This window comes from Acanthochromis polyacanthus, chromosome 3 (genome assembly GCF_021347895.1).
Source record: "Acanthochromis polyacanthus isolate Apoly-LR-REF ecotype Palm Island chromosome 3, KAUST_Apoly_ChrSc, whole genome shotgun sequence".
Classification (NCBI taxonomy): Eukaryota; Metazoa; Chordata; class Actinopteri; family Pomacentridae; genus Acanthochromis; species Acanthochromis polyacanthus.
In genome coordinates this window covers 43,973,359-44,000,368 of record NC_067115.1, presented here as the reverse complement: position 1 = coordinate 44,000,368, position 27,010 = coordinate 43,973,359, and the positions used below count along the sequence as shown (strand labels likewise).

At 42.2% G+C, this 27,010-nt stretch overlaps 2 protein-coding genes across 3 annotated transcripts in view; one reads left to right on the top strand and one right to left on the bottom strand.

Moving 5' to 3' along the window:
- tbce (tubulin folding cofactor E) overlaps nt 1-14,803 on the bottom strand; it is a 43,617-nt gene extending 28,814 nt beyond the window's left edge. The window contains exons 1-4 of the mRNA XM_051945407.1: nt 14,724-14,803; nt 14,468-14,600; nt 6,091-6,175; nt 705-869 (exon numbers count right to left, since the gene is read on the bottom strand). Coding sequence (XP_051801367.1) covers nt 705-869; nt 6,091-6,175; nt 14,468-14,576 — 359 coding nt within the window. The 5' untranslated portion in view covers nt 14,577-14,600; nt 14,724-14,803. The remainder of the gene's footprint in view (nt 1-704; nt 870-6,090; nt 6,176-14,467; nt 14,601-14,723) is intronic.
- Nucleotides 14,804-14,806: 3 nt separating this feature from the next.
- Nucleotides 14,807-22,997, top strand: rbm34 (RNA binding motif protein 34). Of its 2 annotated transcripts, none has more exons than XM_022222724.2 (11): nt 14,807-15,196; nt 16,380-16,533; nt 17,613-17,731; nt 17,852-18,062; nt 18,414-18,473; nt 18,547-18,590; nt 18,870-18,953; nt 19,067-19,130; nt 19,213-19,255; nt 19,337-19,455; nt 21,166-22,997. In XM_022222724.2, the coding sequence occupies exons 1-11, from the start codon at nt 15,174-15,176 to the stop codon at nt 21,487-21,489; spliced, it is 1,245 nt and encodes a 414-aa protein (XP_022078416.1). In that variant the 5' UTR covers nt 14,807-15,173; the 3' UTR covers nt 21,490-22,997. The 2 variants fall into 2 exon arrangements, with proteins under 2 accessions (XP_022078416.1, XP_022078415.1); XM_022222723.2 differs by having other exon boundaries at nt 17,610-17,731.
- Nucleotides 22,998-27,010: the final 4,013 nt, after the last annotated feature.

The following is a 27,010-nucleotide window of genomic DNA, read 5'->3' as shown; positions in this document are numbered from 1 at the left end:
CCTTCCATCACCCATCCATCATCCATCAACCATCAATCATCCATCAACCATCAATCATCCATCAACCATCAATCATCCATCCATCATCATCCATTCATCATCCATCCATCATCCATCATCCATCCCTCCATCATCCATCCATCCATCATCCATCCATCATCCATCCATCCCTCCATCACCCAACCATCATCCATCTATTCCAGATGACTGAGGGTCAGTTAATTCTCTATAACTACAACACAAAATGATTCTTAGTAATAATAAGTACATGGAAATATCATAATGTGTCTGTGAATGGAGAACGCTTACATTTAATCCTTTCTGTATATTTTTACAGTTATACTTTCTAGCTATATTACACTCATTTATTGTGCACGAGGCTCTGTGCACGGCTCACAGCAGCTCAACGTTGTAAATAAAAACAGCACGTTGAGAAAAAACATGTTAAAGCATCAGAGAGGGAGAGCTACATCCCTCTCTGTACTGAATAAAATCAAATAAAGCTTTCTAAATGCTGGAATATTCAAATCTGGTTGCAGGAAACGGCAGCATTAGTGGGTATAACGTCTGTCCTCAGAGAAAACAACAACACTTCTGCGCATATGAAGATGTTTACTGTAGTTCAGAGCTGTTCTAATTGAATACAAAGAGGAGCAGATGATTAGAAACAAACTCCGATGATCTGGAGGAGGTGAGTGTTGTACCTGCGCTCCTTGATGAACCACTTGATCCTTTTGGAGGAGGAGGAGGAGACGTCCTCACTCAGCACATCTTCTGTGTCCATCTCATACACCTGTCGGACAGCAGCCAGGTAGTCCACACCGAAGCTGGCCTTCACTGGACGGACGAAGGAGCCGCCTGTAGGATGTCTGCACGAGAAAACAACAACAAAACACTTATTTTTAGAACACGTTTTCAAATCTGACAGCAAAGAAAGAGTGAACTGCTATATTGACTACAAAATTTTTTTTTAAAAATCACTTAGTTTGTCCAAGAAACACTCAATAAATGTCATATTAGAGGTAAAATTAAACAGTTTCATGAGAGAAAAAAGATGAACCAGCTGAGCCATTAGAAACACAAAGTTTGATCAGAACATTCAGAGACAGTGGAGCAGAAACAGAGACAATCAAGATCTGGACCTGCTACAGACGGACAGATCGAAAGACAACATCTGGATCTACTACAGACGGATCGAATGACAACATCTGGACCTGCTACAGACGGACAGTTTTAATGACAACATCTGGACCTGCTACAGACGGATCGAATGACAACATCTGGACCTACTACAGACGGACAGACAGATCTAAGGACAACATCTGGACCTACTACAGACGGACAGACGGATCTAAGGACAACATCTGGACCTGCTAAAAACGGAAAGATCTAAGGACAACATCTGGACCTACTACAGACGGCCAGATCTAATGACAACATCTGGACCTGCTACAGACAGACAGATCTAAGGACAACATCTCTACCTGCTAGAGATGGACAGATCTAATGACATCTGGACCTGCCACAGACAGACAGACAGACAGATCTAAGGACAACATCTGGACCTGTTACAGACGTACAGATATAAGGACAACATCTCTACCTGCTAGAGATGGACAGATCTAATGACATCTGGACCTGCCACAGACAGACAGACAGATCTAAGGACAACATCTGGACCTGTTACAAACGGACAGATCTAAGGACAACATCTGGACCTGCTACAGATGTACAGATATAAGGACAACATCTCTACGTGCTAGAGATGGACAGATCTAATGACATCTGGACCTGCCACAGACAGACAGACAGATCTAAGGACAACATCTGGACCTCTTACAAACGGACAGATCTAAGGACAACATCTGGACCTGTTACAAACGGACAGATCTAAGGACAACATCTGGACCTGCTACAAACGGACAGATCTAAGGACAACATCTGGACCTGCTACAGACAGACAGATATAAGGACAACATCTGGACCTGCTACAGACGTACAGATATAAGGACAACATCTGGACCTGCTACAAACAGACAGATCTAAGGACAACATCTGGACCTGCTACAGACGTACAGATCTAAGGACAACATCTGGACCTGCTACAGACGTACAGATATAAGGACAACATCTGGACCTGCTACAGAGGGACAGATCTAAGGACAACATCTGGACCTGCTACAGACAGACAGATCTAAGGACAACATCTGGACCTGCTACAGACGGACAGATCTAATGACAACATCTGGACCTGCTACAGAGGGACAGATCTAATGACAACATCTGGACCTGCTATAGAGGGACAGATCTAATGACAACATCTGGACCTGCAAAAAACGGACAGATCTAAGGACAACATCTGGACCTGCTACAGACGGACAGATCTAAGGACAACATCTGGACCTGCTACAGACGGACAGATCTAAGGACAACATCTGGACTTGCTACAGACGTACAGATATAATGACAACATCTGGACCTGCTACAGACGGACAGATCTAAGGACAACATCTGGACCTGCAAAAAACAGACAGATCTAAGGACAACATCTGGACCTGCTACAGACGGACAGATTCAAGGACAACATCTGGACCTGCTACAGATGGACAGATCTAAGGACAACATCTGGACTTGCTACAGATGTACAGATATAAGGACAACAACTGAACATGCTACAGACGGACAGATCTAAGGACAACATCTGGACTTGCTACAGACGTACAGATATAATGACAACATCTGGACCTGCTACAGACGGACAGATCTAAGGACAACATCTGGACCTGCAAAAAACAGACAGATCTAAGGACAACATCTGGACCTGCTACAGACGGACAGATTCAAGGACAACATCTGGACCTGCTACAGATGGACAGATCTAAGGACAACATCTGGACCTGCTACAGACAGACAGATATAAGGACAACATCTGGACCTGCTACAGACGGACAGATCTAAGGACAACATCTGGACTTGCTACAGACGTACAGATATAAGGACAACAACTGAACATGCTACAGACGGACAGATCTAATGACAACATCTGGACCTGCTACAGAGGAACAGATCTAAAGACAACATCTGGACCTGCTACAGACAGACAGATATAAGGACAACATCTGGACCTGCTACAGACGGACAGATCTAAGGACAACATCTGGACCTGCTACAGACAGACAGATCTAAGGACAACATCTGGACCTGCTACAGACAGACAGATCCAAGGACAACATCTGGACATGCTACAGAGGGACAGATCTAAGGACAACATCTGGACCTGCAAAAAACGGACAGATCTAAGGACAACATCTGGACCTGCTACAGACGGACAGATATAAGGACAACATCTGGACCTGCTATAGAGGGACAGATCTAAGGACAACATCTGGACCTGCTACAAACGGACAGATCTAAGGACAACATCTGGACCTGCTACAGACAGACAGATCTAAGGACAACATCTGGACTTGCTACAGACGTACAGATATAAGAACAACAACTGGACATGCTACAGACAGACAGATCTAAGGACAACATCTGGACCTGCTATAGAGGGACAGATCTAAGGACAATGTTAAGTCAGTCAGTCACGGGTTAAATCAGTCAGCGTCACGGGTGCATTAGCGGTAATGAAACACAGGTGAAGTGGGAGGTTCTCCTTCCTGTCTGCCGCGCACATTGGTAAAACACTAGTATCCGGGACACGGGCTATAAACGGGAAGCATCACGTAGCTTGACTTCACGTAGTTTGGCAAACATCTTGTGAGGAGAGAGACGCCACCGGTAAGACGTGGGTTTACTCTGTTTGCTCGTGGGGCCGCCGTGCCGCTGACTTTTGTCTCTAGCATATATGTGTGTCCGGATTTAAGTGTTGTAGGACTGATCATGGTTTTGTGTGTGATCGGTGTGGACAGAGTAATGTTTAACGCCGTAATTTTAAGATCTCCGTGAGTAGTTTTGAATCAGAGCGCTTTCATTTTTACTTCCTGATTTGCCGTGCTGGCTAAGATATTTGGACGCTTCTGATTGGCTGCTTGTTCTGTCAGCCATTTTGATTGGCCATTTGTCCTCCCAGCAATGCTTGCTGGGTAATGTAGTGCTTTTAACTGGCGTAGTAGTGGATTGCTGTGTTAATCCTTCTCTGTTGAACTACATGCACTATTTCTGCACTTTAAACCTACTAATAGAAAGTTTTTGTACATTGTGGAATTGGCTTATGTGATATTGGTTTATATTGAGCTTAAGCAATTATTTGTATTTTAATGATTTCAGTAATGCAATGCATGGCTTGCTTGGCTTTGTTTGTGGCTTTTTATGTGGCTTGTGTCAAATGCAATGCTTGATTTGCTATTGTTGTGTTTGCTATTATGCATGCTATTTAACTGCTGCTATGCTCTTGCTGTGCTATTTGCTATGTTTATTTATGCTATTTATTCAATATGCATTTCTGCTATTTATGCAATATGTATTTGTGCATATTTATTTCATAATACCATGCATGGTTTACACCACAGCCCTTTTCCATCTTTACAGGTTTATAACCTGTTGCTGTTGCTGTTGCTGTTGCTGCTGCATTGTGGTTACAACTGGAAAATTGTTGATGAACTGTTAACAAACTCTAACAAACACAAGCAAAATAAACCACAAAAGCAAAATAAATCACAACGAGTTATAACAACGTCTTAAACCTCTCCTTGCAACCCTGTTCGGTGGGGACAATCTTGGAATAACCGAACAGACAACATCTGGACCTGCTACAGACGGACAGATCTAATGACAACATCTGGACCTGCTACAGAGGGACAGATCTAATGACAACATCTGGACCTGCTATAGAGGGACAGATCTAATGACAACATCTGGACCTGCAAAAAACGGACAGATCTAAGGACAACATCTGGACCTGCTACAAACGGACAGATCTAAGGACAACATCTGGACCTGCTACAAACGGACAGATCTAAGGACAACATCTGGACCTGCTACAGACAGACAGATCTAAGGACAACATCTGGACTTGCTACAGACGTACAGATATAAGAACAACAACTGGACATGCCACAGACAGACAGATCTAATGACAACATCTGGACCTGCTACAGACGTACAGATATGAGGACAACAACTGGACATGCTACAGACAGACAGATCTAATGACAACATCTGGACCTGCTACAGACAGACAGATATAAGGACAACATCTGGACCTGCTACAAACGGACAGATCTAAGGACAACATCTGGACCTGCTACAAACGGACAGATCTAAGGACAACATCTGGACCTGCTACAGAGGGACAGATCTAAAGACAACATCTGGACCTGCTACAGACAGACAGATATAAGGACAACATCTGGACCTGCTACAAACGGACAGATCTAAGGACAACATCTGGACCTGCTACAGACGGACAGATCTAAGGACAACATCTGGACCTGCTACAGATGGACAGATCTAAGGACAACATCTGGACCTGCTACAGACGGACAGATCTATGGACAACATCTGGACCTGCTACAGACGGACAGATCTAAGGACAACATCTGGACCTGCTACAGATGGACAGATCTAAGGACAACATCTGGACCTGCTACAGACGGACAGACAGCTCTAACGTCCATCAACTGACACCACACTGGGATTACAGCAGTTTCCTGGACACAAGAACGCTACTATCTTCCCACCCCACATCCTCATCTCCTCCCTGAGACCTGCTCCTCCTCATCTCCAAAATTAAATCCAGGTGTTGTTAGACGCTGAAAGGCCTGTATCATTGCATCAGACTAGTCTAATCGGGAGGACGGTCAGAATGATGCTCGAGGCGTTTTTAAATGTTTACAGACAGTCGGTTAACTTTCTGATATTAAGTATTCTGACCTTTATATCTTCACATTCATCATCCAGACAAATCTAACCTCCTGGCATTTTAAATCTTAGTCGAGTGGCTGGAACAACAACTACTGCATGTCTGTCCCCTTACTTCCTGTCAGTCTCCACCAGCTGTCTATTGAAGGCTCAGATGCTCCGTCTCTTGGTAACAATAATAAAAGCCTCTGCTATAAACCCTGACAGGACTGCTGACAGATTTACCTGCATGTGAAGTATGAGACTCCTTCATGGCTGCCGTCGTGTTTTCCTCTGTCGGGATTATCCCACTCCACTCCCAGCCACAGCCCTGGAACATACATCAGCAGAAGAATTAGAGTAGAGGTCGGTCTGTAGTATAAAGTTGAGACCTGTAATATTTGTTACCATTGTCAAATTTTTTAATTTAAATTGAAGGAGCAAAAGCAGTATCGGCCCCAAATATAGGACGGCATAAATGTAATTTCGTTGTATACGAAAGTGTGCAATAAAGTTGGAAAGTTGAAGTTGAAAATATCAGCTCAAGAAAATCCGCCATGGGCTAACTATTGATGGAAAAAAATCGGTATACGCCCTAAAAAATCCATATCGATCTATCCCAAGTTAACATACGTGACGTGTCAACATACGTGACGTGTCAACATGAGTGACTTGTTAACATGTGTGACGTGTTAACATACGTGATATGTTAACATACATGTGTTGTCATATGTGATGTGTTGACATACGTGACATGTTAACAGATGTGACATGTTTACATACGTGATGTGTTAACATATGTGACATGTTTACCTATGTTACATGTTAACATATGTGTCGTGTTTACATATGTGACGTGTTTACATACATGACGTGTTTACATACGTGACGTGTTTACATACGTGACGTGTTAACATATGTGACGTGTTTACATATGTGACGTGTCAAAATATGTGATATGTTAACATAGGTGACGTGTTAAGATATGTGACGTGTTGACATATGTGACGTGTTGAGATATGTGACGTGTTGACATGTGTGACGTGTCAACATACGTTACATGTTAATATACGTGACGTGTTTACATACGACTTGTTAAAATATGTGACGTGTTTACCTATGTTACATGTAAACATACGTGATGTGTTAACATACATTACATGTTAACATATGTGATGTGTTTACCTACATTACATGTTAACATATGTGACGTGTTAGCATATGTGATGTGGGTAACATACGTGACGTGTTAACATATGTGACATGTTTACATACATGACGTGTTAACATATGTGATGTGTTTACATACATGACGTGTTAACATATGTGAAATGTTCAGGGATTAAAGTTCTCCGTCTGTCGACGGATTTCCGTCAGTTGGAAAAAGAGGGAGGGGAAAAAAAAGTTGCACGTGTATTTGTTGTGATTGAGTTTTGACTATGGAATTAATGACGCTGGTGTAAACCAGTAAAGCCAGCCAGAGCCTTACCATTAGCCAATCAGAAAAAGAGGAGGGCGGCTTCACCACTGCCCCCCAGAGAAGGATCTGGAGCTTCTCTCAGCCATTCCGCTCCAGTGATGAAAAAACAAAGTACGAACGGGTCCACTGGTATGAGGGGGCAATGTAACCAGAAAATATAAAAAATAAAAAAAGCACCCCCTCCTCAGCCGGCCGGACGAGCGGGGCTGTGGTGCCGCGCTAATGCACAAATGAAACGTCCATGACGCGGTAGCGGAGGTCCAGTAGGCGTTCGGTGCTCCGGGGTCCGGTCTAGCCCAGCGCGTGCCACCAGTGGCTTCCACCACCACCCACGCCTGCTGTCTGTCCCGTGTCGGCTACTTCGCTCCAACAGTGGCGAGACACTTAAGTCGCGGCCCGTGTTTCGACGGCACAGTCGCTATAGCAACAGCGGCTCCAGACGTGCACGCTCACCCCCGTCCGTGCCTGTTTACGACAGGTCCCGCACCGAGTTTGCCGTATTTTCCACATGACAATATGGATGCACTGATTCTGAAGGAACGTTCGAACGTTTCAGAAATTGATAAATATGTAAAAAACAAATGGAGATGGGCATGGCTCAATGAGACGGGCGACGACGGAAAGCCAGTTAGCTCTTGGTGCAAAAAGCTAAAACTGCCAGGAACTAGTGTTTGTGTTGTGTGCCACAAAAATATTCAGTATGGCAGTAATGGCAAAAAAGTGCTTATGTGCCATCAGGCTGAGGAAAAGCACAGAAGTGCTGTTCGTTCCCTGCAGCACACTAACTCCTTGCCAGGTGCTACAACAACAACAAGTGAGGTCTGTGCAACTATGACTGACCGTGTGTGTAACTTGAAAGTTCGCATATGCGCATTCATCGCTGAGCATGACCTGTCTTTCACCATGTCTCAGCCACTCGTTGATCTAGTCAAGTCCATTGCACAAGATCCGAGCGCACTCTCCAGATTGTCCATTTCAAATGCACATGCCTCCTATCTCTGCACACATGGCATTGCTGTTCAGCACCAAATTGAACTGTCAGCCAAATTACAAGAAAAGCTGTTTTCTTTAAATGCTGACGAGTCAACTAATGCAAACATGGACAAAATCCTAAATGTCTTGGTCAGATACTTTGATGAGGATATGGGTAAAGTACTGACCCAACATCTGGCCTCAAGAAAAGCCAACATTGCAGATGCAACCACACTAACAAACACATTGACAGATATCCTCCAGTCCAAAGGATTAAAGTGGGATCAAATTGTGTCTATTCTGTTAGATAATTGCCATGTTATGAGAGGAAAACAGTCTGGAGTGGAAACTCAAATAAGACGGCAAAATCCATCACTTCTGGACATCAGTGGAGACACCGTCCACATGGTGTCAAATGCTGCAAAGGCCATGTTGAGTCCATTCCAAGGATATGTGGAGACATTTTGCACAGATGTCTACTATGACATTGAAAAATTACCCAAACAAAGGGAAATCTTTGGAGAGTTCCAATCCTTGCTGCATTTTGAGAACAAGAAGAGCCTAATGCGTCCCATCAGCAGCAGGTTCCTGCAAATGCTGGATGTGTGCAACAGATTACGTGACCTTACCGATCCACTGATTGTGCACTACTACAGCATCCTGCCTGCAGCTGATCAACATAAACACAGGTAAATCATGATTAATATTCTGTTTTTACTGCATATCATCTTTGTACTAGACCAAATTTGTAAAATTTCATGAAATATAGAAAATATAAGCTATAACCATTTCATTGTTGCCTCTCAATCTAATGTGTCTGCCTGTATGCTTGTTGTGATAGAGGGCTCCTGAACCACATCCTCGATAAGCATGCAGTTACATCTGATGAGAGGGCTAGGATCAGAGTACTGCAACAGGAAATGGCAAAATCTGCCAGCATTGGAACCGATCTCAACAAGAACCGGAAGACACGCATCTGTATGCTTTTCTCAGAGTTTGACAAGCTCACAGCCATGGTGGATCTATACAGAGGTATCCTCACTTTAAGTGAAAAAAATTTTGATAAATTACAGCCAAACATTTTTACAACAGTTTTAGAATTTATCAACAGGCTTAAGGAAGAACGAACTGGTGTATGTTTGAGACTGAGTCTAAATGACTGTGTCAAATTTTGCATTTATATAGTGTTATATCTATGTCGTAATACCTATTCTGACAAACACCCTTGAAATAACACTAATAATAAAAGAAGAAAATGCATCTTTGCTTTGTTATCAGAAGATAATTTGTTCAAAATATTCAGCCACTTTTAAATCAAGTTTTATTGTGTTTTACAGGTGTACTTCCAACTTTCCAGTTGTTTCTGAAGAGGTTGCAGGTTGAGAAGCCCATGGTCCATGCGCTGCATTCTGAGATGATGATGCTGATCCGGGACCTTTTGTCCAAGTTCATGAAGCCTGCCACCATCCCCTCCAAGGTGAAGGCCTTGTTAACGGTTGATGTTCAGGACAGAAGCCTGCAGTACCCTGACAAAAGGTTGTCTGTGGGGAGGTTCAGCTACTTTGCCTTGACCAAAGCCAGGGTGGAGAAGAAGCACTGGGTGCAGGGTGTCTACAATTCTCTCAGAGAAGGCTACATCAAGGCAGCAACATTTCTCCAGAAAAACCTTCCTCTCAGCAATAATATCATCATGTCTTTGTCTGCACTAACACCATCATTAATTGCTCATGAAACAATTCAGGATGCATTCATCACCTTGGCCAAAGCCTTGCCAAATGCAGTGACATCAGAGGAGGTGGGTCAACTTAGTGAAGAAGTGCGGGCTTACCAGGTTGACCCAGATCTAGGAGCACAAGGCAGAGGCTTTAATGACAGCACTGCCCGAATTGATGTGGACTGGTGGAGTGGGATCTTTGCATTGAAGACAGGAGCAGGAGAGATGAGATTCCCCATCTTATCCAAGTTAGTGAAGGCTGTACTGTCATTGTTCACTGGGCCTCTTGTAGAAGGATCATTTAATATTATGGATGACATAATTGAAAATAATAAAGCCAGACTGAATGTTGAGACCTATGAAGGCTTAGCCATTATCAAGTCACACATGAGGGCGACAGGGAAAACAGCCTCTGACATTGAGATCAGCGCTGCAATGAGGAGAAGGTGCTACTCTTCATATGAGATGTACAAGTCACATATGAAGCAAAAGAAGGAGCAAATTGAAAAACAAAAGGAGAGGAAATTGAGAGAAGCCGTAAAAGTCCTCTCAGCCATTAAGGTGACAAAGGTAACAAAAGTTTCCACATTTTCTGCTACTAAAGCCTCCTCTTCTGCTGGAGTCAGAGCACCAGGAGCCTCCAAAACCTCCTCCTCCTCCTCTGCTGGAGTCAGAGCACCAGGAGCCTCCAAAACCTCCTCCTCCTCCTCTGCTGGAGTCAGAGCACCAGGAGCCTCCAAAGCCTCCTCCTCTGCTGGAGTCACAGCACCAGGAGCCTCCAAAGCCTCCTCCTCAGCTGGAGTCAGAGCACCAGGAGCCTCCAAAGCCTCCTCCTCAGCTTCCTCCTCTGCTGGAGTCAGAGCACCAGGAGCCTCCAAAGCCTCCTCCTTTGGTGGAGTCAGAGCACCAGGAGCCTCCAAAGCCTCCTCCTTTGGTGGAGTCAGAGCACCAGGAGCCTCCAAAGCCTCCTCCTCTGCTGGAGTCAGAGCACCAGGAGCCTCCAAAGCCTCCTCCTTTGGTGGAGTCAGAGCACCAGGAGCCTCCAAAGCCTCCTCCTTTGGTGGAGTCAGAGCACCAGGAGCCTCCAAAGCCTCCTCCTCTGCTGGAGTCAGAGCACCAGGAGCCTCCAAAGCCTCCTCCTTTGGTGGAGTCAGAGCACCAGGAGCCTCCTCAGCCTCCTCCTCTGCTGGAGTCAGAGCACCAGGAGCCTCCAAAGCCTCCTCTTCAGCTGGAGTCGCAGCAACACCAAAGAAAACCCAGAAAACGAACATCGAGTGTGCTTGAATTATTTGGTTTTACCTCCAAAAAACAAAAGAAATAATTCAAACTTGTGTTTAGTTCTGGCACTATTGCACTTTTGTTAATTGTTCTATTTATAATTGTTCTGTCCTGTTCCTGAGGAATAAAACCTGAACAGAAAAGATTTGTGAATGGTTACTTGTTTGACTGCATTACAAACTGAGTCAAGCCCTGCAAAAAGCATCAATTTTAATTGAATAGAACAAAACATTTAAGTTAAAAGCAAATGACAACAATAAATAAACCGCTCAAAACAACTTAAATGCTGTATTAGAGAAACTGAGGGACTAATACAGCATTTAACCTTTTTTCTTGAAATCTTTGGGAAACTATTGCATGAAAAAGGTGTCATTCTTAATGTGTAGTGCAGCATATTGCAGGGGAACATGAACTGGTCTGAAAAAAAAATTCAGTCAAAAATATTTTTTTGCTTTAATCCCTGCATGTTTACATACATGACATGTTAACATATGTGATGTGTTTACATACATGACGTGTTAACATATGTGACGTGTTTACCTATCTTACGTGTAAACTTACGTGATGTGTTAACATACATGACATGTTAACATATGTGACGTGTTTACATATGTTACGTGTTAACATGCGTGACATGTTAACATATGTGATGTGTTTACATACGTGATGTGTTTACATACGTGATGTGTTAACATACGTGACATGTTTACATATGTGACATGTAACATGTGAAGTGTTTACATACATGACGTGTTAACATATGTGACATGTTTACCTATGTTACGTGTAAACTTACGTGACGTGTTAACATACATGACATGTTAACATATGTGACATGTTTACCTACGTGACCTGTGTACATACGTGACGTGTTAACATACGTCATGTGTTAACATATGTGATGTGTTTGCATACACGATGTGTTGACATGTGACGTGTTAACATCCATGAAGTGTTAACATAGGTGACATGTTTACCTATGTGACGTGTCAACATACGTGACATGTTAATATACGTGATGTGTTTACATACATGACGTGTTTACCTATGTTACATGTAAACATACATGACGTGTTAACATACATGATGTGTTAACATATGTGACATGTTTACATATGTGATGTGTTAACATACGTGACGTATTAACATAAGTGACGTGTTAACATAGGTGAAATGTTTACCTACGTGACGTGTCAACATACGTGACTTGTTAAAATACATGTGTTAACATACGTCACGTGTTTACATACATGACGTGTTTACATATGTGACGTGTTAACATACATGACGTGTTACCATACGTGACGTGTTAACATATGTGACGTGTTTACAGACGTGACGTGTTCACATACGTGACATGTTAAAATACATGTGTTAACATACATGACGTGTTTACATACAAGATGTGTTTACATACGTGACGGGTTTACATACATGACGGGTTTACATACGTGATGTGTAACATACGTGATGTTTACATACGTGACGGGTTTACATATGTGATGTGTAACATACGTGACGTGTTAACATACGTGACGTGTTACCATACGTGATGTGTTTACATATGTGACGTGTTTACATACGTGACATGTTTACATACGTGACATGTTTACATACGTGACGTGTTACCATACATGACGTGTTAACATATTTGAAGTGTTAACATACTTGAAATGTTTACATACATGATGTGTTAACATACTTGTAGTGTTTACATACATGGCGTGTTTACATATGTGATGTGTTTACATACATGACATGTTAACATACTTGTAGTGTTTACATACATGATGTGTTTACATACGTAACGTGTTTACATACGTGACGTGTTTACATACGTGACATGTTTACATACGTGACGTGTTACCATACGTGATGTGTTAACATACTTGTAGTGTTTACATACGTGATGTGTTTACATACGTGACGTGTTTACATACGTGACGTGTTTACATACGTGACGTGTTACCATACGTGATGTGTTTACATATGTGATGTGTTTACATATGTGACGGGTTTACATTAGGGCTGGAACAACGAATCGATAAAATCGATAATAATCGATTATTAAAAGCGTTGGCAACGAAATGCATTATCGATTCGTTGTGTCGCGCGATTCATGCTCACTCGTCATGTCGCGGAGCCGTCTACTTCACCTGCAGAGCGAGTTGAACAGAGCGAGGTGGAGGCAGAGCAGAGGAGGTATTTTCAAAGGGAAGTAAATTCAACAAATGAAACATGACCAGCACGGAGAAAACAGTTTCACCGAAGTCCTTAAAAGTATGGGAGCATTTCACGCTTCACAAAACAAAGACATGCTGCGTGTCCACTACATGCGAATGCACGCATCTGAAAATCGCACTGATGCCGGACGGTCACGAGCGGGACACTACGTGGTCACGTGACCGCGCTTTCAGCTTGACGGTCCGGTAGAGGAGTCTGATAAACACAGCGGCTCGGCCGCAAACTTTCTCTATTATTTCGAAAACACTTCAGGGAAAAGTATTTCTAAAGCATTTGAGGCGAGAAATAATCTGTGCAGCAGCTGAACCTGTCCTGGTTTTAGTTCACAGACAGCTAGTTTAGATGTTTAAGGACAGTAGAAGTCAAGTCTACTTTATAAAAATGAACTGCAGGTAAACACACCGGGTCGCAGCTGGAAACGCACCAACCGGCCACATGCGATGTGTCGCATCTAGTGGACATGAACTCCAACACACCACAGAACCTGCTCAGGAGAACCAGAGGAACACAACAGAACTAAGCTGTTCACCCTGGTTCCACACTCCCCAGATCCAGATCTTATGGAGCTTCTGTGGGTGGTCCAGGATCAGCCTGGTCTTGGTAGGTCCCCCTCAGGAGGTCCTGGTTCCAGGTAACACTGGGTCAGAGGAGCTTTAGACCAGCCCCACATGATCCAGGTGGTCATCATGTTCTACCTGATGGGTGTTTGTACTGCTGGGTGCTCTACATCTGTGGTACTTGTTCTTTAACATGCCTGAGATTGTTCTGCTGGTTGATGAGCTGTTCTTCATAAATAGTCAGTAAATATACCCGCTACCTCCTGGACGGTAGAAACCCAAAGCATTAAAAACAATCTGCATTATTTTAAAAGTAGTTTTCAGATATTTTCTCGAAAGAACTTGAAGTGTCCACCTGGTCCCAAGTCCGGGTCTTACCTGTCGTGGGTGGTACCGGGCCCACGAACCGGACCGTGGCCCGCTCCCCTCCGCAGGACACCCGCCTTCCCACCGCATCCTCCGGCAGCTCCGTCGTTTCGGTTCCCATGGAGGACGGAGTCAGTTTGTAGAGCTGGTTAAAGACAGATTTCTAAATGTTTTCACCTAGCGCGGTATAATGTTTGTAACAAGACGTTTTCTATCTAACGTCCCCTCAGTTCTGAAATGAATTAAAAAAAAACATAAACAATAGTACCGTTTAAATGTCTGTTTTTGCTGTATAATAACTGCTAACTGTTAGCCGTTAGCTGCTAGCTCTAAACCAAAACATCAGACAGCTGGGCTCCACCGGAACGGACACATTTCGATGTCGTACAAGCTTCCGACAGAACGTTTGTTAATTAAACCACTTACAAATGTACAGAAAAGTAAATATATGTGTGTTTTAGTACTCCATATTCCTTATTTTCTATATGCAAATTGTTTCTGTCCGTTGTGTGAATTCAGCGTTAATTAAGGAAAACGTATAGGAACCTTTGTGTGGACCGTGTTTCCGCTGGGAAAGAATTAATTGTAGGATAGCTGTGTGCTTGGAGAGTAAACGTGTGGTCGTGTTGTAACTAATATGAGATTTTAAGTCGTAGAGACTCGTGTTAGTTCTTATTTCCAGTAAACAGAACAAACCAGAGAATCGTCAGGAGGAAGAATGAAGAAGAAACACCTCCACAGGTGAGTTTACCTGTTTTAACCTCACTTTAAAGAGACTGACTGTAAACTAAGTCATGTTTGACCACAGATCGACACTGATGACTGTCTGTATAACTGGTGTTGACCTTCGTTCATTAATTCTTCACGTTAACATGTCAGGGGGTCCAGATATTTATTCACAGTAAATCTCTGGAGGTTTTTATTTCGTCTCTCTGTCCTTTTATTTCCTCCTGTAGAAGAACATGAAGAGGTTTAGTTTAAGCTTCATTTAGTGTTTTATCCTGTTTATTTTAGTTGTTTGATTTTTTTTTTTAGCTGTCTGGTTCTTTGCTGTGATCTCATCTCTCTAATTCTTTAATTCTCAGGGTTTTTTTAAATTTTATTCTTTAATTTTCAAACTGCAACGTTCCCTTGTTTCTGTTCTTTGCTAATCTAGCTAGTTATTCATTTAATTTATTATCATTTATACTATTTATTTGAACTGACTGATTCATCTCCTATATCTGGTTTTATTGTCTGTGTTTCATGTTTAAACGGTTAAAGTTCTGTGTGAACACTGTTTTTAAGGCTGCTATAGGAAGAAAGTTAATTATATACAGTCATTTTAACATTAAATTTGGTTAATTTGTCTGATGGTAAAAGTTAGAAAGTTGAAAATAAACAGTTTTTGTCTTTTTTTAAATAGTTTCCAGCTCTAATAAATTGAGTCTTTTTGGTAATTTTTTTAAAAAGATGATGTGTTTTCTAAACCCACCAGCAGGTTCTGAGAAAGATCAGGTATTTTTATTACTCTACCATGGAGTTATGTGACGATCGCCATACGTCTGTCCATCAAAAAATGAGTAAAAATCTCCCAAAAATTCCTAAAAACATGTAAAGTGATTCCATACATATCAGTAAAACTTCTGACATTTTCTTTAAGTACATTCGCATAAAAATCAAGTAAAATCCAGTGATTTTCGCTGGATTTTGCTTGATTTTTATGTGAATGTACTTAAGAAACATTTTTAACATTTCTTTTTTCCCACCAAAAAATGTGGTCATCAGAAGTTTCACTGTGAAAATATAGATTTTTTTCCACATTTTCTAACATTAAACGGGTCACTTTGACCTTCAGGGTTAAGCACTGCTGTGTAAAGGAGGTTCTAACTCTCTGTCCTGACTTTTGGGTGTTGAATCTTCATCTCAGCGTTTCTGTCCACAGCGGAGAGGCGTCGGCTGCTCAGCAGTCAGAGGACTACGTGGTGGGTCAGGTGTCAGGAAGTTTGTTTCAGAGCAGTCCTTCGGCCGGATCGCTGTCGGCTTTATTCAGCAGCGCTCCACCAGCTGGACCGCTCCTGTTCCAGCCTCCACCCAAAGTAAGTCACACACTGATTAAAAAAAAGGTCAACAGAAAGGCGTTTAACCAGAGGGTTCTGCTCTGAGAAACGACAACACGTCGGACTATCCTCCTGTTGGTGATCAGACACTGCATCACAGCACTTTGATTCCTGCGTGGACAACGATAAAAATACCGAGATTTAAATGTTTCTGTGGTCAGGTTGGCTGTCTGCATAAACCGAGCTCATTTGTTGGTCCGATTGACAAAAGAAGAACCACGAACAAACGTTAACATTTAGAATTCATCATGAAGTATGTTCTAGTCTGGGAGAAGAAACGGTTTTACTCTGTGGTCTGACTGATCTGAAGTATGAATGCAGAACAATGCAGGTTTTTTACACATTCACATTCAGATCACTTTATTTATTTTTAAGAAAGAGACAACGTACTTTCATCAACATTTTAACAAATGTAAATGCACCAGTTAGCAGAAAAGCTAGTTTCCATCGGAAGTCGTCTGTTGTTAATTAGCATCCTAAAATAAATAAACAGCGGCAATAAGAAAACCAGTGAGTAATACAAGGTAAAACATATTACCAATCAATCAGTATTCACATATCTGAAAATGCATGAAAGCAGCTGGAACAACCAAAGAAGAGAACACAGGAATAAAACAGATGTTCCAGAAAGGCTTAAATGGGCTGAAACCATTTTTAACATCAGAAGGTGAACACGTTTATCTCTGTGGACGTTTTAATGTTTTTTAGAGACAGCCGGCTAACTGCAGCAGAGAAATTAAAAAATCCAAATCATCCTTTCTTCTATAAGAAACCTTCTCAGAACTTTGATCAGATCATCAGTTTTTACTGTTTCTGTTCTGGTTTTTGGTCCATGAGGCAGAGATCCGACTCATTTAGACCTCATGATAAAGAGCAGGAGACACCGAAGAACAGCTCCAAAATCTAAAATCCATTCCACCGGTTAACGCAGTGATAGGACTGAAAATGGATCCAAGTTCTTCCCACAGTTGATGAGCCCAGCTGGTTTAGTTTGTTGATGAACTAAGAAGGTAAATCTGTGGTCAGTGGTCCTTTAACACGTCATGTCGTTGCAGCAGCTCGTTAAGAAGAGCACAGAAACACAGCAGGAGGTGAATCCAGAAGTAAGAGGTCCACCGTGTCAGAAGAAGAAGATCCCAAAGAAGAAGTCAGCAGCTGAGCAGAAGCTGGAAAACAGGTGAGCAGTTCATGAGTTCATCTGTTCTGTTTCTTCTCTCTCTACCTTTCATCTCCTTTTAGATTTTGTTCATAAAAATGTAAAAGTCTTCATCAGTCTCTCCTCTCTGGTTGGCGTCAGAGAGAGCAGCTTACTGAAGGCCGATGAGGACGAGCAGGGACACCAGACGGCTGTCAGGAAGAAGAAGAGGAAGCTGGAGATGGACGGAGAGAAGGATGCAGAGCACTGGGTGATGAAGAGGCAGAGGCTGAAGGTCCACAGAGCAGAGGAGGCCTTGAAGAAGACCAGAACCGTGTTTGTAGGGAACCTGCCCATCAGCTGCACCAAAAAGGTACTTTATCTTCACCCAGATCTACCACAGGAGGTCTGTGGAGAACTAGACCAAAGATTCACATCCCAGTCAGAAGCACTCAGGTGAACCATGAAGAAGTCCAGCTGCTCTCTACTGGACCGCTGAGGCTTCTGTGATTAAATCAGGCTGAAAGGGAACTGTGAGCACATGTCTGAGGTAAAGCATGGAGGAGGCATCAGCAGTGGAAGTTAAAATGGTCCAAGGGTTCTGAGGATGTTTCTTCAACCAGCTGTTGTATCGACGTTTTTGTTGTTTGTGTTGGACAGAAAGACCTGGAGGACTGTAGCTGCTGTGTGCGTTTAGCTTTTGTATGTTTTTGTCTCTGTTCAGATGCTGCGGAGTCTCTTCAGGGATAAAGGAACCATTGAGTCTATCCGGTTTCGCTCCATGGTAAGATAAACATCAACACTTGGTCTCCTCCTGGTAAAGCACTTCAGTCACATTATTCCTTCTGTGTCTTCAGGTCAGAGAGGATCCGTCCATGTCTCGCAAAGTAGCAGCCATCAAGTAAGTCTGTCCCAAAGTTTCATGACAGAGATGAAGGAGAACAAATCCAAGATCCAACAGCAGAGATAATCACTGTCTGGTAAAGATGCAGAGTGACTCCAGCAGCTCAAACGTTCAGCTGGTTCAGATAAAATCACAGTCTGACGGTCGATTCTTAGTTTGAGTTCCAAAATATCTGTTTAGCTCCAGAACACTGTGCTTAAATAAAGGTTCTTTCTTTCCACAGTAGTTAAAATCCACTGGAGCTGTTAAACTTCCTTTTTTTCTTTTCACTTTCAGACGTAAAGTCCATCCCAAGAAGCAGAGCATGAACGCCTACGTGGTGTTTAAAGACGAGGACAGCGTGGCCAAAGCTCTGGAGAGGTCAGACACTCCTGATAAGCTCTGAACATGTCCTGGTGCTCTGCTGAGCCTCAAGCTGACAGAAAGCTGTCAGGAAGCTCCTAAAGTGTCTCTAACTGTGTCCGTCCTCACAGGAACGGCGTGGAGATCGAGAAAGACTTCCACATCCGAGTGGACAGAGCCTCTGACAGCTCCTCAGTAAGCCTGAACATCAGTTACACCCTCATAAAACAGATCATTATTATTGTCTTCAACCCTGAATCTTCTCCTTGTCTTCCAGCATGATCACAAGCGTTCAGTGTTTGTGGGGAATCTGTCGTTTGGTGAGTCTTTCTGCAGACTAAAGCTCATCACAGCTTCAGGGTTGGAGGTTTAAGGTGGAACTCATTCTCAGTGTTTTGCAGAGATCAGTGATCTGGCATTTCGAAGGCATTTTGAGGAGTGTGGCTCAGTGGAGGCGGTACGACTGGTCCGAGACCAGAACTCTGGACTGGGGAAAGGATTCGGATACGTCCTGTTTGAGGTACCACAAGTCTGAACTGTTGTATCAAATAAAGCATAGAATCTACAGGTACAGGGCAGCGTACCCTTCAGAGAACATAACAGAGTTCTGACTGCAGTGTGTGTGTGCACAACAGGCAGAAGGCCAATAGACGGCGCTGTCAGGTGGTCATAAATAAGATGAGTGTTCATCTTTAGGTGTGGTGGTGCTTGTAACTTCTTTATTTGTAATGCTCGCTGAAGGATGAGATGCCTTGACGTTGTCTTTGATACACCTGGTGTTGTTGTGAGGTACCTGTAATAAAGTTGTGACGGGTGGTGATTGGTTGGGCAGAGAGCCAGGAGGAGAGGCCATCTCGTCCTGAAGACAGCGCCATCAGTCATTACATTTCTGGAAAGTACCCAAAGAGGGCATAAATAAGGTAAAAAGTGACAGGTTTTACGAGATCTGTCATAAAAGAAGGATGGCCCTGGGGTGTGAGGAACTCCACATTCCAGGACTTTAAGGTATAAAGGCCAGTGTTCCGAAGGGGATAGCCAGACCGTCCCGGGGCGTGTTTGGACCGATGCTGCACGGAATAAACACTTTATTTTTGAATCTGAAGATTGCTCCAAGACTCTTCTCTGTTTTTCATTGGTGAGACTGCTGCAAGCATTATTTTTAACGGTGTATATTTTTCACTGATTTGGACGTTAAAACTGTTCTCTTATCTAGAGTAGGACTCTGTTCCAACCACCAGGTCCTCCATCTGTTCCACCCTACTGCCATCATCATCACTGCTGTAGAACATGAAGGACTCCACGTGAAAAGGACAAAACAATGACAAAAGAACAACAAAACATGAGACAAACGACAAAAAGCAAGAAACAAAAGAACAAAGAACAATCTAGTTTTTTACTTTCTGATCAAACAACTTGTCATGGTCTAGAAATGATTTTAAATTTATAGTTTTACTAATTTACAATCTGCAGTTAATGTCTTCTCTGTAGTTTTTACACTTTGAGGACCGGATTGGACCCTCTGGAGGACCACTTTTGGACCACGGGCCTCATGGTGAACACCCTGGTCTATGTGTAATTAATTAGCTGAACTGTTGTTTTAATGTTGGCCGTTTCTCAGTACCAAGTACACGAGGCCGTCCTTGTATCTCTGCTTACGTACTTGGTGAGTACAGACACCAGTATGGACTCTGGGTCACAAGAAAACACGTCGTTAGCGTGTGATCAGAACACACTGGATCATGTAACCACCTCAGCTCCTCTACTCTGATTATTTTCACCAGGGGTGTCCAACATGCGGCCTGCGGGCCAAAACCAGCCCTCCAGAGGGTCCATTTGGACCCACAGGACGACTTTACGAAGAGTAAAGATGACAGATACAGATTAACTGTAAATTTTAAATAACTGCATCACTTCATAGAGACGTATCTGATCCTCCACGTTCCTCTGATGTCCAACAGCAGGCTCTGGACTCTGCTGCTGATCTGTTCTCACAGCTTGGATAGAGGTGTTACATGACCTTCTGTGCTTTACAAAATATGTCTTGATTTAAGGAACAAGGCAGAAACTGGAAAAATGAACTTTTGGGTAAACTTGTGTTTGTGTGGCAGGAAATCAGCCAACACCAGATTGTGCTGACAGTACACAGAAAGAGATCTTCAGAATAACCCACATTTAAAAATTGCCTGTAATGCCGTGTCTTATTGCATGTTCTTCTCTGTCCTGGTTGCAGAGCGCCGACTCGGTGCAGATAGCGTTGGAACTGGACGGCTCAAAGCTGGAGGGCAGGTCCATCCGGGTGAAGAGGTCTGTGAAGAAGGAGAAGAACAAGAACAAAACTGACGGCAAAGGAACAGCAGGAAGGACTGGGAAGGGTCCAGGACGGGAGAAAGGAGCTGGTCCGGGAGGTTTTAAGTCCCAGAAGAAGTTGACAGGAAAGCAGCAGCCGTCGACCCAAAGCTCCTCCTTCAAGGGAGAAATGGCAGATCCAAAGAAAAAGCCTAAAAAGAAAGGTCTGAAGAGGAAAGGGAAGCCCAGCAGGTCCGTTCATATCTGATCCAGAGGAAACGCTCCGTGTTCAGCAGAAACCAGAGTCAGACTGTTCAAACAGAACGTTCCTTCTGATTCCTGATGTTTATCGGCTGTTTGCTAAAATCACTTTTTCTCTACTTTGGTGTCAGAATGACGGATTTCTTTTTTAGAAAACTTCTGTAAATGTGCTGCTTCATGAATGTTTGTCATACTGAAATACATGTAAAGACTGTCAAACCTCTACAAAGACCAGTTTAAAGCCCGTCAGGTTCAGACTGCATTGATCTGAGGCTGTCAGAAAGCGTGGGTTTGAATAAACAGAGGAGCTGATGGGTGCATTTTTTAGCCTTTTACAGCTGTTTGACACCGATCACTCATCAATATTCTCACTATTCACGTACAGTGCCGTGAAAAAGTATTTGCCCCCTTCCTGATTTCTGTGGTTTTTGCATATTTATCTTAGCAAAGGTTTCAGATCATCAAACCAGTTTTAATATCACACACAGACAACCCAAGGAAATACAAAATGCAGTTTCTAAATGATTCAGTTTATTAAGGCACAAAACAAATCCAAACCTGTCTGGCCTTTTCTAGCATGAAATGCCCGTTTAAGGTCACACCACAGCATCTCCATTGGATTTAAATCCAGACTTTGACTTGGCCACTCCAAAACCTTAGTTTAGTTTTGTTGAGCCATTCAGAGGTGGACTTGCTGGTGTGTTTCAGATCGTTGTCCTGCTGCAGGATCCCAGAGTGCACAAACTGATGGCCGGACGTTCTCCTTCAGGATCTTCTGGTAAACAGCAGAATTCATTTTTCCGTCAATCACAGCCAGTTGTCCTGGACCATCACACTGCCACCACCATGCTGTACTGTTAGCATCATGTTCTTTTTATCAAACGCTGTGCCATTTTTACACCACATGTAACGGGCTGCACACCTTCCAAAAAGTTCAGTTTTTGACTCATCAGTCCACAGAATGTTTTGTTGGAAATCAGCCTATCCTACAATTAAACAAACCAACAGAACATGTGTAAGGCTGTTTCCGCCCAGTTCTTTTGATGGAGTAGTCAGGAGACTTCTTCTTAAAATCAAAAGTATTTATTACAGCAACATTGAATGTGTGATACAGAGCTCTGGGCCTGAATCCTCTGTCCCTAACCAACAACAAGTGTTCAGTCAGTTCGGATGGAATCAGACTGCTAACTGTTCCTGACCCAGTCTTCTTATACTCTAGCAGTGTGTACAGCTATCTATCAAGGCTGCCCCCCCTTCCGATGCTGCGTTGCTGTCCTCTGTCACAGCTGATGTTTTGTCATTACGCTCACGTAGGAATGACTTCGCTTCTGCAAAGCAAGATTAGAAACTGCACATACAACTCGCTCATGTTCTTTACTGATTACAGCTTACGTCAAAAACTATCTGTACCTTTATTATCAAAAACTGTCTGTACTTTGATTATCAATCACTTTATGTCTTGATCATCCTTGGTTTCAATCACATGAGTAATAAGTAAAATAAAGCTGGACTTATCTTCTTTGTTTCATTACAGTCACACCATGGTAATGATGCTCTTGACCTTCCTATTCCTCAGAACCAATACAACTCTTTAATATGCACACTGAGCAATTATAAAACACACCATTTCCCACAATTCCCCCTTTTGGCCAAAGCTAACCTTAGGCCAACACAAAATATTTTACACGATAGAGGATACAGGCACCAGCTCCTCTTCTTCTTTAAGTGGATTTTCTGCCATGAGTGCTCTGAATTCATCGCCCAACATTACCTCGGACACCGTTCTGCTCATCGTCTTACTCATGAGTGTTCTGAAAATTGGAATGATGCAACAAGTGAATATGAAGAGAAACAGCATTATTATGAGAACAGGTGTGTGCACATAGCTTTCTTTTCTGGATCATTTTTAAGTTGATTTGCTAAACCAAGAACTGTTTGTGTGAGCTCCTCATCCTGTTTCCTAAATATGCTGTCCGTACATGGGAAAAAGTGTCCTAAAGAAGACTCTTCTATCTGAGACTAGTGGTGGAGATCTAGTAGTGGAAGGGTCAGAATGTTTCCTTCATCTTTTGCCGTTGCAGACGAATGATAGTAACACCTGACTTGAGAATCACCAGAGCTGCAGGCTGTAGTTTAGCTAAATAGCACGCCCCACACCACCCCTGGGGGAGATACAAATAGACCCTATGGCCATGGCCCCAAACGTGGTCAGCCGGGTAGGAGAACCCCCCCGTGTGTGGAACCACAGGTTCAGACACCCATCCCATCACATCGTCGCAGATTCCCATGGCAGTGAGGTTGATTGGTTTTGCCCAACCTTCCTCACACCTAGAACCGCTGCACAGGGGATGGCTCCAAACACCTTCCATAGGAAAGTCAGTCATACAGTTTGCCACGCCTAGGTCTACGTCTCCCTCAGCACAGCTCCTCCTGAAACACAGTGATGGTGTGTTTGGCTAGCGTGCCGTCGTGATTCCCTGTTGATTAGTTTCATTAGTAGTTATCCTAAAATATTGAGGCATTCTCCAGTTTCTCAAGTCATAGTCACTGGCATTAGTGCAGCTTGGCAAATACTAAGTGAATTTTTAAAGGTAGTGACTGGGGTTGTAATTAGAGGTGTAGATTGCTACAACACATATAATGTCATCTAGTGTGACTGGTTTTGGTGTTAAGCATGCATTGGTCCGTGAATGATGAGGTATGAATGAGCCACATAGCAGTCAGACATATTTGAACTTTTTGAGGTCAGGTTTGCCATCTGGAACCAAACATTATCATGGTGATCACCAACATATAGTTCATGGTTTCTTTTCTCCCCGTGAACCTCTTCTGTCCTTAACAAACATGAAATGAAAGTTTTTTTGTTTTTGTTTTGTTTTGTTTTTTTAAATCAATTTCCGTGATCTCAGGTGAGGAAACCAGGAGGTGAACTTAGGAACACTCAGGAGACACATATCACTGATGTAGAGAAAAAATGCACTACTGAATTCAGGAGAAATGATACAGCAAGAACCGCATATGCCGACAAAGCCAGTATCAACTCTGAGGAGTCTCTCTGTCCTTGGTGGGTTTATACTGTCTGAAAGGAGAAAAGAGGCAGGATCTAACCTTGTTATTGTTGCTGTATCAGCAAATAGTTGTCTGTCTGAGCAGTTGGTGTGCTTCTGTTGTGGTCAGAGGGTGACCTTCTGTATGTTGGTACAATTTTTCCTTAACAAATCCCCCTTTTTGATCATGAGATCAAACCTAAACTACAAGTGAAAGGAAAAATTTTGCGTGTGTGGAAACTGTGGCCAGAGAGCTCCACAGAATTGATTCTGTAATATTCAAGATGTAAAAAAATCGTTTTAAAAGTCATAGTCATTTACAATGAAATACACAAATGCACAATAAAATGAGCTTGATTGCTGTGGTAAATTTAAATCATGTAGAAAATTAAATGCAATGAAATTGGAGTAATTAATCACATCTGCTATACCTGTAATTACACACAGTTCAATGAGCTGAAATTTCCGTAATCTAAACTAACCCAAAATTTAATTTTACTGATTTATTAGTAATATGTTAATAGTTATACACTCTTGATTTGTTTAACATTAATTTACACACTTGAGTAAGAAAAATGCCCTGAAAAAAAAGAAGAAACTCTGATACAATCAATCCTTACAGATTCTTTTACCTTCAACTACTCAACACTACTGCAATCATGTAATTAACTGAATGTGTGTCATACACAAAATCATTCTACGATAAGTTTTCTATAGAGACATTATTACATGAAAATTCAGGTACCCAGCAAGACAGTTATTGTTGTGCTATTCATGATTCTCAAAATTAAAAGTACACACACGTGTAAATGTAGTGCAGTGAAGATGTAACTAAGTGTGTGTGTGTAGTGTGTGTATGTTGTGGTGTTTGTGTGTGTAGCTGTTGCATCCCTCTTACTGACCTGGTCTAAATCATCTTTTATTCGTTCAATTCAACCAGTGTGAACGATGTTCCAGACCCTCCCATTTCTCAGATCAGATCAACTCAAAAGAGCACAATAATGCAATGTGTGGATCAGTGTAAAACCAGCACATCTAGGAAACAAAACTTCATGAGAAAATTCTCTAAAATCAATGAGTATATGGTTATATTATGTGATTATAAAACGATTCCCTTGTAATGTTAAATCAGCATCTCAATTAGTATATGTTGTATGTTAATTAATTAAATGTTTTATCTGTGGTTGATTCTAACTTTTACCTGTTTTCAAAGCCACCCCCCCCCCCTTTGAAATGAAGGAATAGTAAGTCAAAAAAATGTGAACAACTGTGAAGTAAAAGTATAAGAGTATAGTGTATTATGTATAACTACCTGAGGCACATGTGTGTGACAGTTGTGTTTGTGGCACGTCTCTGAGCTTGCACTGTGATAAAAGGGATCTTTTTAAACTTGAAAAAATGTAGGGAAAAGAAAACATACACTGGAATGTCTTAATCTCAATATGCATTAGATTAAAGTAACAGAACAAGTGAGAACAAGCAATAGTGAAATTACCAGCACTTTGATCATTGTCAGGAATCTGAGTAATCCTGAACCCCATGTTCCAAACAGACTAGAAAAACTCCCAAAATCAAAAGTGTGTACATCATGAAGCTATTTTAGTCCCTGCGCTGTGTCGTGCACCATGTCTTGTACATCAAATGTGGCATCTGAGATATACGAACAGCACTTTGGCCCTATGACCTTACAAGTACCTCCTTGTGCTGCTAGGAGCAGAACCAGGGCCATTCTATTCTGCAGAGCCACAGTTTTAACCTCCTCTCTTTATAAGCTTGTAGCTTCTTCAGGGTGTCCATTTTCACAATGTAAAAACTGACAAGACTCCATTGATCTCAAAGTGGAATAACCTGAACTGTGTGGATTTTACTCTGAACGTTCAGAGAACAGATAGGAAGAAAAGAACACAGAGTCCATGTTGTGCTTTTTTTTTTTAAAGAACAAACAGATAAACTCCTTCAGTCTCTGGGAGCTGTAAGAACAAGATGTGAAGCAATGAGCTGCTGTCCTGTTGAACAGATAGAATGAAGGATTCAATCTCTCTATTCATTAATAAATAGCAGTTTTAAATGCGGTGACTATTAAATTTGTTCATTAAATAACCTTAAATTTTCTTGCAAACACTTGAATGAAAGCAGTGAGACGACGAAGCTCTTTTTGCTAAATTTGTTTTAAATTTGGAGGAAACTGTAATTATGTCATAATTCTGAGGTTAAAGATAAACTTTCAAAGAGCTGAGATCTGTTGAGTCGTCATTTCACTTCATAAATGCTTGTCACTGAAAAATGCCAAATCTCTAAACATATGAACAATTTAGATTCCTATTTAACTGAGTCCATTGCAGGTCTCTGATCATTCTGACAAAGCATACTGGAGCATAAAGTGATTTCTGTGATCATACACATCCTGAATTCAGATTACAGGTAAGAAACAAGTTTAAATGGAAGAAAGGCACATGTAGTGCAGATATTGTGAATTCAATT

What these genes read in the sequence shown, in the direction of transcription:
- rbm34 (XM_022222723.2), top strand. Translation starts at nt 15,174, where the DNA reads ATGAAGAAGAAACACCTCCACAG. An exon ending in CGCAAAGTAGCAGCCATCAA is followed by an intron (nt 18,591 to 18,869) that starts GTAAGTCTGTCC and finishes TTTCACTTTCAG; the next exon opens with ACGTAAAGTCCATCCCAAGA. An exon ending in TCGGATACGTCCTGTTTGAG is followed by an intron (nt 19,456 to 21,165) that starts GTACCACAAGTC and finishes TCCTGGTTGCAG; the next exon opens with AGCGCCGACTCGGTGCAGAT.